At 39.4% G+C, this 13,945-nt stretch overlaps 1 protein-coding gene across 1 annotated transcript in view; it reads left to right on the top strand.

Annotated features, from left to right (window-relative positions):
* Nucleotides 1-12,515, top strand: part of LRRC20 (leucine rich repeat containing 20) — a 295,773-nt gene extending 283,258 nt beyond the window's left edge. Inside the window, exon 5 of the mRNA XM_030203505.1 lies at nt 10,001-12,515. Within this exon, the coding sequence (XP_030059365.1) occupies nt 10,001-10,158 (158 nt within the window). The 3' untranslated portion in view covers nt 10,159-12,515. The remainder of the gene's footprint in view (nt 1-10,000) is intronic.
* The last annotated feature ends 1,430 nt before the right edge of the window (nt 12,516-13,945 follow it).

Below are 13,945 nucleotides of genomic sequence, written 5' to 3'. Positions count from 1 at the left end.
ATTCACTGTGTGACCTTGAAAAAGTCATGCAGCAACCTCTCTGCTCAGATTTAGATCTAAGCAGTTTAGGATGGGGATAGTTCACTGGTGTTAATTATTTTTACATTTATAATATTGTTTTTAATATTACTATTATTCGTATACATAGCGCAAAACACAAACATTTGTCTTGTATTACTAAAGAATTCAAACTTCGTCCAGAATCTTAGGAATTATCCAGGTATCATCACAAAATGTAGCCTAAACTCAGCAAACCTGTTTTCTATAAGTCTGCTGTTGTCAAATCTAAAATGTCAAGGTTTTGTAGAAATTTGCCCAGCCTTGATGTAACACTGCCAAAGGTTCCTCCAGCAATAGAGATAACCTAACATGGCTTGTTCCAGAGTCTTGCCATTTCTATTGTCAAGTCTCAATACTTCGTTAATTTTCCCAGGGATCCCTTTACTAAGGTGTACCGAAAAATGGCCTGTGCTGTTGTAAACACGTGTATTGGACGTGCACAGGTCCATTTTTCAGCGCGCCTGCAAAAAAAGGCCTTTTGGGGGGGGGGGGGCTGAAAATGGATGTGCGGCAAAATGAAAATTGGCATGGATCCATTTTGGGCCTGAGACCTTACTGCCACCCATTCACTTAACTGTAAGTTCTCACGCAGTAACCGGGCGGTAATCATCAGCTCATGTATAATGCCGATTACTTCCTGGTTAGCGCCACATGATGAAAAATAAAATATATTTTCCAACGCGCATACTGGATGTGCGTAAAAAATGAAATTACTGCCAGTAGCCGGGTGGTGGTTCCGAATTGGTGCACTGTGGGTGCGTGTAGGCGCCTACATGGCTTAGTAAAAGGGCCCCCCAATTCTTTGTCTTTAATTCTCGTGTCTCCTGGTGCTTCAGTGCTGATGAAAATCACAGTATTATTCTTGATTACCATGATATCGGGTGTGTTATGTTCCAAATGTCAATCCGTTTGAATTTGAAAGTCCCATTCTACTACTTAGCGCTTTCCATTGAGAAAACTGACCATTTAGTTCTGCTTTATTTCTTATCTATTAACCAGTTACAAGTCCACAATAAGACATTGCATCTTATCCCATGATTTTTTAAAATCCTGTGATGAATATCTATTGCTTTCTGAAAATCCAGATACACTCATGTTGACCAGCTGACCTTTATCCTCAAGTTTATTCACATCTTCAAAGAATTCTGATAGATTAATAAGACCTCCCTTGGTCAAATCAAAGCAGGGTGTTTTTTTTAACCATTATGCCAAGTAATGTTATCTTAAGAATAACTTCCACCATCATATCTGGCACTGATGTCAGGCTCACCAGACTATAGTTATGTGGGCCACCCCTGGGACCCTTTTTATTTCCAAGTCAAGGGCATATTGAAAATAAATTATATAAAAAGGTGTCAAAAAGTTCTGTGTGTATTTCCATAGGCAAAATAACTCCCTGAAAACTGAAGAGCCAAGATCAAGTTTGGCATGAGGGAAAACCAGGGAAAAAACACATTGACTTTGAAAATGGGCCTGATTAGATTTGGGGTTCCAGAGAAATAAACTCCCCCCAAAATGGCACATTGAATCTCTATGGGTGAGGAAGATTCAGCATATGCAGCATAGAAACATTGATACATTAAGGAGTTGATCCTTTCAAACTGCCTCTCCCCTCTCCTATCTTCTCCCAATCACTAGTGCACACAGAGCCAACACAGACATATACAAATACTTACACACTTATCTAGATAAAGCACACTTATTTGTGTAAGCTTATTTTGGTTTCGATTAATTAAGAGCTGTTGTGGATTTCAGCTCTGTTTTTATTGTGTTATGTTTTGTATTGTGTGTTTATTCTGTATGTTTTATTGTAACCTGCCTAATTAATAAACGAGTAATACATGGAAAGTAAATTATTAACTTTATTTATTTATGTATGCATTTGTAACCCTACTGGGTTGGAGACTTACAGCTGCTATGTTCTGCTGTATAGCAGACCAGGGGCATAACTCGGGAAACACTGGCTTGCAGGTTTAACTGGCTAGGAATTTGTTCTGGGTTCCACCTGGGACCAATAAAATTAGGAGCTGATTGACACTAGAATTCACTCACTCCACATGTCTCCTAGCCCCAATAAATTAGTCAAGGCTAGATATTGTTGTGAACCAAGGGCTTAAAAATCTTAACGGGTGAGTAACAAAATTCAATAATTACTGAGCAAGGAAACTATCAAAAAGTTATAGCCCTCCATTTTTAGTCCTGGACTTTCACTCTTAGATTAAGGATTCTTCTCCACTGTCTCCTTTTTTCTAAGAAAATACAGTTCCTTCTGGCTGCCCGGTCTTCCTTGCTCATATCCAGGGCACACTCAATGAAATTACATGGCAATACTTTTAAAACAAATAGGAGGAAATATTTTTCTCTCAAAGAATAGTTAAGCTGTGGAACTCATTGCCAGAGGATGTGGTATCAGTGGTTAGCATATCTGGGTTTAAAAAAAGGTTTGGATAAGTTCCTGGAGGAAATGTCTATAGTCTGTTATTGAAATGGACATGAGAGAAGCCGCTGCTTGCTCTGGGATTGGTAGCATGGAGTGTTTCTACTAATTGAGTTTCTGCCAGGTACTGGTGACTTGGATTGGCCACTGCTGGAAGCAGGATACTGGATCAGATGCACCATTGGTCCGACCCAGTATGGCTATTCTTATGTTCTTATTTTCGATATATCTATGTTAGTAAATCTCTCACATGTGTATTCATTGTGCTAATCCTGAAAACCACAATGTCAAGATGTGGTTCCAATAGAGGGTTGGAACACTCTAGATTAGAGAATCTGTCTATTGGGGGAGATAGGGACAAGGGACTAGGGCAAGCTGATAGGCAGTTTGTACTAGAACTGAAAGTGGAACAGCAGATCAAGATTGCGGTGACTTGGCAGAACTGATGTGAGGAGAGAGGTACTCCGTGCTAGAGTGGAATGAAGTTGTGCAGGTCAGGCTTGGGGTGCAGAGCTGTAAGGTATTTATGTTTAACATTTCATAGGATTCTGAAGTCAAAGGTATGTAGTGAAATCACCTACTGATTACTATTGCTGGCCGTATTAAATACAGAGTGCTCTATTTATTAACATGCACTAATGCATATCATTGGAGGGTATGTGCTTAGCTTGAATTAATACACTTGTATTAATTCAAGCTAAGCACATACCCTCCAATATTCAGCGCTATTTAACCGGTCCAGGAATGGCACCTGGTCGGTTAAATAGCACTTAACCTGCTATGCATTAATAGTCAGCGGGGACAGCCGGTTATCTCCTGGTGAATGTTTGTTGTCAGCTCATACTGCCAGATTCTACATAGCACGCCTAGAGATTCGCGCCAAAATCCAATGTGCGTAACTTAATTGGCTTAACAAGCTAATCAGCATTGATAATAGCACATAACAAGCAAATAATGAGCACTAATTGGCAATAATTAAAATTTACACGCACAACTCGCTAAATGCATTCTATAATGAACTGCATCTAAATTCTAATCTGCCCAGTTCAAAAGGGGCATGGCTATGGATACAGAAATGAGCATGATGTGGGCATTCCAAGATTTACGCCCGCAGTTATAGAATATGGGCCAGTGCATGTAAATCTATACTGCTTATACAATACTCTTAGGCGTAAATGTTTACCACATGGATTATTTAGGCATCTTATATAGAATCTGGCCCATAGTGGCTAACTGGCTATATTGTAAATATTCAGCACCTCGCCGGCTAAGGTTGGTGGCCAAATTGGGCCGCCTGTGTAGCAGGACTATCTTTGGCCACTATAAACTTAACTGGCCACAGAGGGGGCAAGATGGCGGCTGAGTAACAAGCTTGGAAGGTTGCTCCGTTGTTACTTGCTCGTAACTCCTTTTTTATTTTTTGCTATCTGACACCTCTAAAATATGCCTAAACGGAGAGGTAAATCGCGAGGAGGACCCGCTACTCCCCTTTTACCTGGAGCTGTGACTATGGATCGCTTCCTTCTCCCGGGCACGCTGACGGGGTCTGGTTCGCTGCTTGAGGGTTTGGGGAGAGGTCTCCCGCTCCCTCAGCTTGAACAAGAAACATCTTTCAGCCCCGAGATGAGGATCCCTCCTCCTATGCCGGCCGCGGCGCTGAACTCAGTCCGGAGACTCCCTGAGGCGCAGGACGCGACGGGGTCTCCTGGCGCGGGTGCTGGGTCGACGCCTGAGACGCCGATGAATCCTGCTGTGCAAACAGCAGAGGTGGGGGGAGGAGAAGCTGCCTCTGAGGAAGAACACGGAGCAGTGGGAGGTCAACCAGCCTTTTCTTCGTTTCTTACTTTGGATATTCCAAATAGATCATTTTTGCCTGAAAAACCTCAACAAATCACCTTGGACAACATTTGGGAAGCACTTGTAAGTTTAGAAACTTTATTTACACAAAAGTTTTCTCAATTAAATAAGAAACTTAACTGTGATACTGAAAAGATTGTTGAAATAGATAAGAAATTGACGTCTTTGGGCAAAGAGGTGGAAATTAATTCTTTAGCAATAAAAAACTCTCAGCAAATTCAATTGAATTTAATTAAAGAAAACTTGTATCTTCAAAATAGAGTGGAAATACTAGAGAATTATCAACGTTCAAATGCTCTTAGACTGATTAATTTTCCCAAGCAGATTGCCATTTCTCCATTGATAACCTTCAAACAGTATTTAACAGAAGTTCTAAAAATTCCAGAAAAATCACATCCACCAATTTCAAAGATTTTCTATGTAGAACCGTTTCGGAAGAAAGAACTATTACAAAAAGAGGAGGCAAATGTTCAATCTTTGGACTTAAATTTGACTCAAATTATTGAGGGAGACAATGTGGGCCTGACAACTGCTACACTCAAAGTGATTTTCATACTCCAACCGGACAGAGACTGGATACTTAAGCAATTTTTTCTTAATAAAAGACCAGGTTTCCTTAACTGTAAAATCAGAATGTACCCGGATGTCTCTAGAACTACGCAGAAAAAAAGACAGGAATTTCTTAAACTGAGACCAAAAGTAATGCAACTTGGGGCATTATTTTGGCTGAACTTTCCTTGCAAGTGTGTGATAAAAATAAATTCAATTAAGTATGTATTTTTTGAGGCAAGTCAATTGAATTCCTTTTTAGAAGTAAAGTTGGGAGATCCACTACAGCCATTACCAGGGACAATAGTAACATCAACCCCATAGATAGTTTGTATTGTCTGGATAGCTTATACCGGCCAACATGATTTGATTTTAGAAGTTGGCTTCTAAAAATTTACAGGTTTCCTTAAAATTGTGAAAACCCCCTGCTAATTGTGGACTATAGACGAGTAATGGATCTTTTTTCTTATTTTCCAAATTTCCTTAAAGTTTATGCTTTGATAATCTTTGTTTTAAGATACTAAATCATCTTTATCTGTATTCAAGATGTTCTTGATGTAATTAAAAATATAAATTAAAAAAAAATTAAAAAAAAAAAAAACTTAACTGGCCAGCGCTTCATATTGATTTGGCCAGTTAAGTTTAAATTGGCCAAAAATAAACCAGATATTCAATGCTGGTCACCGGAAGAGTCGCGGCATTGAATATTCAGGTTCACTGCCAACCACAGTCTGAATATTGGCCTCATAATAAATGAGTCTCACGGAGAATAAAAGGGCTTGAGTTTAATGTCTGCTAAATCACACGTTAGTAAACCGAGTCCAGAGTCTGACGTATTTTTAAAACACAGGTCTTGACAAGTTTTTGGAACAGAAATGTTTCAAAATCTTGGCATATGTCTCAGGGTGTCCTACAGGGCTCTCTCCTTTTGCCTATCCTATTCAATCTTTTTTTTTTGAGTAGACTGAACAGAGTATCGTGCACTTTGGGGATCTCATAAGTACATAAGTATTGCCATACTGGGAAAGACCAAAGGTCCATTGAGCCCAGCATCCTGTTTCCAACAGTGGCCAATCCAGGTCACAAACACCCAGCAAGATCCCAAAAATGTACAAAACATTTTATACTGCTGCTGTCATGAACCTAGTGTTTCAAAATATTGATCAATGGATTCTAGCTAATGGATAAAAATTAATTGCAGATAAAACCAACATTTTAAGGGTAGGAGGGCAAGATTCTGTTCTGCCGACACTGACTCTAAGATTGGCTAATTCTGAAATTTCACTCCATTTAGACATCAAGATCTTGGGAATAACAGTGGACTCAAATAGAACAATGGAAAAACATGTAAAATGGAATCATTAGAAAAACTTTTGCTGATTTAAATTTTTTACGTAGGATCAAACCATTTCTAGATCCACTCCAATTGCAATTAAAAGCAAGAATTGGGTTCAAACTCTTATCCGTCATATTTACAGTTTTCCTTGGTCCTTGCCTCTAAATATCTTTACATATGTTGATCTCTCTCTATTCCTCAGCTAAATCTCTGTGCTCATCTTAGGAAATTCACTTAACTATTTATCCCAGCACTCTATTCCAGAAAGGCTCTACCAGACAAAGATCAATTATAGGCAGAGGAACTGACTTGTCGAATAGGTTACCGTGCACTTCGAGAGCTGTAGGCTATTATTCTTTCTGACGTGTTCTGAAAGCATATTTGTTTCACCAATGCTTATTTAAAAATTAATGTTTGGTATTTCTCTGCTTTTAATACTCTGGTAAGAAATAAGTTTCTTTTATTGTTATCTGCCTTGAGCTTCAGTTCGGTTAAGTGGAATAAAAGTGTCCATATTAGATTAGAATAGACTTGTTGAAAAAGCGTGAAGGATGGTGGTTAGAATTATATTGGTTATATTGATGCAATATCACAAAATCAATAGTGCTCCAGAAACATTAATTAATTGATGCATTAGCTGCTTATCGAGTCCTGGGTAGTGGTAAAAACAGGTATATCATACAATGCTGGATGTTGTTGCAGCTAGATTTCTCTGAAAACGTCCCCCCCCCCCCCCTGTTGATCGCAACAAGACTGATGCACGCTATAGCATTCACAAAGGGCAACATGAAACAAACATAAGCAGGGGAAAAGTATTTCAATTTCCTATTTCAAAAGCTCACTAATTATTTTTGCCTGATATTTCATTGCATTCCAAGCAGTACAACTTGTTAACACCAATAATGAGTCATAGGATGTGTGTGTGTTGGATGAGAACTGTTGAATGTAACAAGCAGTAACAGTGGCAGGGTTATCATAGCAGTGTGTCTTGTTATAGTAACAGTACAGAATTGTACCAGATAATTAATAGAGATGTGAAATGAGTCATTAATCAGCACCACCAATCATTTGAAAAACCTGAGGAAAAAACAAGAACTTCACTTTTTTAATCTTTGCATGTCTTCTACAAGCATTCCTGTCCTCGTGCCTCCTAGAAGCCTCTGGGCTACTTTTAAATTAACCTTCTATTTTACCATATTTTCTTATAACCTCAAATCAAGATGCAGTTATCTTGGGAAACAGTATACACACACAAAACAATTGGGTTGATACCTCTGGAAAGCTAATAAGCTTCAGGGTCGGTGACTAGGTTAGAAATGGCAGGCACTGGGATACCCAGCACAAGCTGTTGAGGTCTCTGTGAAGCTGCATCAACCAGAGACACAACAGATACCTCTGCCCTTATGAAAGGGCGTATGCATAGATTAAAACCTCATGAAGGGGTCCTTTTACTAAGCTGCGGTAGTGTTTTTAGATAGCGATAGAAATCAGCTGGCAATAAACGCTGGGACGTCCATAGGAATTTAATGAGCATCTTGGCATTTACCGCCAGCTGATTTCTACCTTGAGCTAAAAAGGCTACAGCGGCCTTAGTATTAGCACCTTCTCTTTCTCACAGACTAAGGTAGTCATGGCCCTTGATGATTTTCTAGGCAGGATACAGCACTGGTATGCTTTTCCTTTCTTGCAGCCTCTTTTCCTCTGCCCTCGCTCTGCCATTAAGTTCCAGCTTGACCTTGCTTAATTTCTGAGATCTGACCAGTTTGATAGGTATATATAGCAGAACTTGTATTACATTTAATGAATGTCTAATATATATTTTTAACTGTATCCTTAGCAATATGTTCCTTACATTCTGGTAACTATTTTTTCTATTTAACTTTTAAGTTCTATTTGTACAGTATTAATTATCCTCTTTTCTAGTAAACAAAAAGTTTTATGTAACCATAGAGAGATACAGGAGAGAGGAAGAAACTTCCTTGTTTTTTGAGTTCACCACATGGTACTACATATTCTTCTCCATTTGGGACATAAGTGATCAACATTTTATTGATTTATGCCTAACCCTCTTTTTGTCTCTGGTTTTATGTTTAACCCCTCTTATTATTCCCCAAGTAAACATATGTATGCATCTGATGAACCAACAGAAATCAATTGATCTGGCTATACCTCTGACTGTCAGCGTAAACATTCATTTCCGAATATCCCGTCCACTGTGTTTAAAGGCATTGGGCACTGTGGGCTAAATCTGACCTAGATATTCAGTGCTGGGCCTTATGCAGGTTCTGGCATTAAATTTCCAGGCCTTCGGTGGACCCAGAAGTTATGTGAGTGCTGGCTGATATTCAGTTCCAGCAGCAATATTCCTAACAGGGCAAAGATAGGACTGCGTTTTATATGGTCCTATCTGCCTGGTAGGTATCAGGTCACTAAGGAGCCCTTTTACTAAGGCGGGTAGGCACCTACGCGTCAAATTGGAACAACTGCCTGGCTACCACATGCCCTGGGCGGTAATTCCATTTTTGACATGCGTCCAAAACATGAGGTGGAAAAATATTTTCTATTTTCTACCATGTGGCGCTTACCCGGCGGTAATCGTCAGCTTACCACTGACACTTACCACTCGGTTAGCACGTGAGACCTTACCGCTAAGTCAGTGGGTGGCGGGGTAAGGTCTCAGGCCGAAAATGGACGCGCGCTGGTTTTTCATTTTGATTCACATCCATTTTGGGCCACAAAATAAAAAGGCCTTTTATTCCCAGGCATGCTGAAAAATGGACCTGTGCACATCCAAAACATGCGCCTACACCAGCGCAGGCCACTTTTCAGCGCACCTTAGTAAAAGGGACCCTAAATATCACTGGTGCCTGCATATCTTCTGGCTCCACCGAGATACTACTGTGCCGGAGTGGTTAGAGCCTGAATAAACTTGTCAAATAGAAATCTGATATGCTGGAGTCTAACTTATTAAGGGACCCTTTTACCAAACTGCGGAAAAAAGTGGCCTTAGCGCATCCTTATGCAGGTCATTCTCACACGCTAAGGCCATTTTTTCCATATGGGTAAAATGGCTGCTTTTTCTCTTTTTGATTTAATGGCCATGCACTAATTTTCCCATTCGTGTGTGGCCATTAACGCGTGAGCCCCTATTGACACCTGTTTTGTAGGCAGTAAGCTCACGCATTATTCACAAACTAATCCGTTAGCGCACAGCAATATAGCTGCGCTAACCAGTTAGCACGGAACATGCCTACCCAGATACGCCCCAGTGCTAACAAATAAATTTTATTTATTAGCACATGGGTAGTGCACGCACATACTTAAATTACCATGGGACGCCTGAGCACACTTTGCGGTAAGGCCTTTTTTCGCTGTGGTAACCACTATTGTGTGCTTACTGCAGCTTAGTAAAAGGACCCCTAAGTACCTCTGTGGAATATTTTGAATGGAGTAAGATGAGCATTCAATCAACAAATACTGTGAAATAAATATCTTGTTCAGCACTGCTTGCCAAAAAATAACATATGAAGGAAAAAGGCCTCAAAGGTCACTTCATTGCCTCAGGTACAAAAATTAGACTGTGAATTCTTCAGGGACAGGGAAATACCTGAATGTAATTCACCTTGAGTTACTAGGTGAAATATATTCACCTAATAACTCAAGGTGAATTACATTCAGGTATTTGCTCAAGGTGTGATCAAAATCCAAATAAATAGATGTTAACTTTCCTGCTTTTTTTTTCCTTTATTTTTCTGACTCAGATATTCCTGTGGACAAGTTGACTTCCATGAAGGCCCTTCAAAGTGTGAACCTGAAGTCCAACCCCCTGAATAGTGAACGTTTGGCTGCCTACAGACCCCTTATCAAATTTCAGCTGTTAACATCTGTTGAAGAAGTTCCAGCTGCAGCTCAGACGTAGGGAGAAGGTCAGATTACCTCTCCGCTGGATGTGGAACACATGGAACCCTCCGCAGATCTAAAACTGCACAGCGGCTCTGCATGCATTAGGCTTTCTGTGGTAAAGGGGGGTGATTGGTGGAGGTTGGCCTTAGAGACAGTAGTCGGGAAGAAAAGGTGACATATTTATAATGTGGTTATTTTGCATAACTAGGATTGATTCTGTGTTAGAAAGAAACAAGGACTAACTGGAGCTGCCCACCTTTGGGCATGGAACAAACACATAGTTCCTAATATCAGATTATTTTCTTGCAGTAAAAGTGAAAATATGTATTTGGAAGCTCTGAATCAGAAGGGGGTTATTAAAGAAAAAAAGGTTATTTTGTTTGTCCTTCCTACTAATGTAAATTCTGTACCGTAGAAGCTTCTTCAAAGTCCATCTGTATATTGCATTTACTGGGTAATGTTACAGCAAGATTAGGCTTAGTCTTTTCTTGGGACAAAAGAGAAATTGAGTGAAAACTATCCATCCAAATTACTGTCCCAACAGTCCTTCCCAGTTGCCACATTGGAAAAATCTGATGTTGAAGTATGCTTAGAATAAAGTGAATCATGTAGCAAGAATTTTGGAGGCCTACTTACCCATGGATTCTGCCCTTGACTGTTTTAATATTTTACACAAACTAAAGCTCACACAGAGATAGGGATGAGGAAATGAAACATAAAAGATCTTATTCCTCAGGTAGGTTAGGTGTGGTGATTAAGTGTAAATGATATTAGCTATAAGAATGATCAATATTATAATAAACAAATGGGAATTTTTTTTTATTACTACTGTAAACAAAGGCAATACATTACTTACTTGTAAATCCATATAGAGGTATGTATTTGTTCAATGACAAATACAGTTTTTAAATATTTTTATTTAGTTCTAGAGCAAGGAATTGCAGTTGCCCTGTTAGTGCGCTTGAATATGTAGAAATAAAAGTTAGGAAATTAGTTGATAACTCTTGAAAGCTTGTTACAGATACTGAAGATCATTTTAGAAGGCTTTGTGGCGTGTACACGTCAGTGGTGGCATTTTCACATGTAGATGCCCTATTCGTGAAAACAACAATTATAGGACCCTGTTTACTAAGCTGCACTGTAGGCGCACAAACTTCTTTTAGTACACGGTAAAAATTAGCTCGCGCTAACGCTAGAGCCACCGATAGGAATTAACAGGGCCTTTAGAAAGCCATTTCCAGGATTAAATCTGCATTCTATTCTATTAATAACTTATATTCCGCCATATCTCCAAAAGGATTCATCGCTGATTACAAGAATAAGAAGCATTTCATACAGATGGAATTCCAGCTTAGTAAAAATTATATTTAATTCAGGCTTATATCTGAAAACCATAGGGCCTTTTTCCTGAATAGAAAATAAAACCAAATAGACCTAACCTGATACTGTATATTGTTCCAGATCTTTACTGCTAAGTATTGAAAAGACTTACTCAAATATCTCTTATATTTAACTCCTTTAAAATTAGGAAACAAGAAAGTATTAAAATGAATAATTCTAGAAGTTCGCCCAATTGTTAGTAAAGTCAAATCTTTAGAAAAGCAGACTGAATTTTGTCCTTCCAAGGCTTTAAAGACCGTACAGGCAATTTTAAACCTAATACGTGAATGGAAGCCGATGTAATTTATTAAGAAGAGGGGTTGAATTTACTAGCTCTCAAAATCAGTCTAGCTGCCGTATTGCAACTGTAATGCATCATACCGCAGTTTGGAAGGGGATAGGTTGCAAATGTGGTTTGGGCAGGCTCACAAAGTATAGATGTGTTTCTGAGTTTACTGTAGCAATATACATATTTTTAAAAACATCTGCATATTTGCATTCACACCTGCTTCAAGGCAGCTAACAGCTCGTTCGGGCCTGGTTTTCGCACCGGTGCTTTTGAATATTGGGTGGGTTATTTTAGTTTACCGTCAGCAGAAGAGACTGCCAGAGTACACACAACAATCGAAATACAAAAAAGCACCAGGGACCATTCAAGCATGGGATACTTAATAGTCCTTTATTGACAGACCCGACATGGGCCATGTTTCGGCATCAAGTGCCTGCGTCAGGAGTCAATTTAAAGACACTGGTGTGTGATGACATACTTTTGCTTTCTGCTGATGACAGATCTTTAACCAGCTTCATGTTACTGCTCATATATTAATAGCTCTATGTTATGTGTACTCAATGATCCATGTACTAACCTCTAAATATGACACTCGTAATACTTTAAATCTCTGTTCCTTCACATAGAAGCATCTACACGGTTAGTACGGCTTAGTAAACAGCTCCCTATGGGGCCCTTTTACTAAGCTGCGTAAGCGTCTACTTGCACCCAACGTGCTCCAAAATAGAGTTACTGCCCAACTACCACGTGGCTCTTGCAGTAATTTAATTTTTTACGTGCATCCGATATGTGCGTCTGAAAAATATTTTTTATTTTCAGGCATGCATAACGGACGCTCGCCAAGTGGCCTTTGGCGTGCGTAGGTCATTACCGCCAAGTTACTGCATGAGTCTTTATCGCTAGGTCAATGGCTGGCGGTAAGGTCTCAGACCCAAAATGGACACATGGCAATTTTCATTTTGCCACACGTCCATATTTGGCAAAAAAAGAGGCCTTTTTTACAGACGCACTAAAAAATGGATCGGCGCACACCCAAAACCCGTGCCTACACTACCGCAAGTCATTTTTCAGGCCGTCTTTGTAAAAGGACCCCTGTGTTTGCTATTTTATTGTTAACCTGTTTTATTTTACTGAGCTCCCAGTTTATCAGACTGGTTATATTTTGAATTGTAATCCACTCCGAACCTACTGTAAGGTGTTGTGGGGAATATAACATTAACACTAACATCTGTTCGGTTCACATTTTGAAAATAGGATGGAAACATTAAAACATAATTAACCTAAATAATGTGCAAGCTGCCCTTTAGGGAACAAAAACATTGTTTAAAGTGTTTATATACAAATGCTAGAAGCCTAAAAAATAATGAGAGAGTTATGATAGACCTGCTGGAAGCAAGATACCCAATGGGATACTCATACTAGAGTGCAAATTATATTGCAGTGATGGGATGGATCAAATTAGTGGTGGCAAAGTGCTATATGTTAAAAAGGGCATTGAATCAAATAGACAAAAAGTTCCGCAGGAAACAATTTGCACCTTGGAATACTTATAAAATTCCATATGTAAAGGAGAACAGAATAATGATAGGGATTGGAGGAGTAGCCTAATGGTTAGTGCCCTTTGCTGAATAGAGGTACCTAATTTCCAGCACCATTTATAGAATCCGGCCCCAAATGTTGTATAACAAGGAGTTTCTTTCACTTGGCTCCTTAATTGGCTCTTCCTCAATATCCAGTTTTATGAAATTCACCACTTCTACGTGCAAATGCCGTCACTTACTTGTTTAGGCTATAAAATCATCAGTGAAGGAGAGGAGTAGCTTAATGGTTAGAGCAGACTCCGTTCCTTTCATCTTGCTGCACCATATGCATGGAATAGACTTCCTGAGCCGGTATGTGAAGCTCCATCTCAGGGCCGTCTTCAAATCTAGACTAAAAGCCCACCTTTTTGATGCTGCTTTTAACTCCTAACCCTTATTCACTTGTTCAGTACCCATGTTTTATCATTTCCATCTTAGTAATTCCCTTATCTATTATTTGTCCTGTTTGTCTGTCCTAATTAGATTGTAAGCTCTATTGAGCAGGGACTGGCTCTTCATGTTCAAGTGTACAGCGCTGCGTACGTCTAGTAGCG

This window comes from Microcaecilia unicolor, chromosome 5 (genome assembly GCF_901765095.1).
Source record: "Microcaecilia unicolor chromosome 5, aMicUni1.1, whole genome shotgun sequence".
Taxonomy (NCBI): Eukaryota; Metazoa; Chordata; class Amphibia; order Gymnophiona; family Siphonopidae; genus Microcaecilia; species Microcaecilia unicolor.
This window is presented reverse-complemented; position numbering and strand designations above follow the sequence as displayed.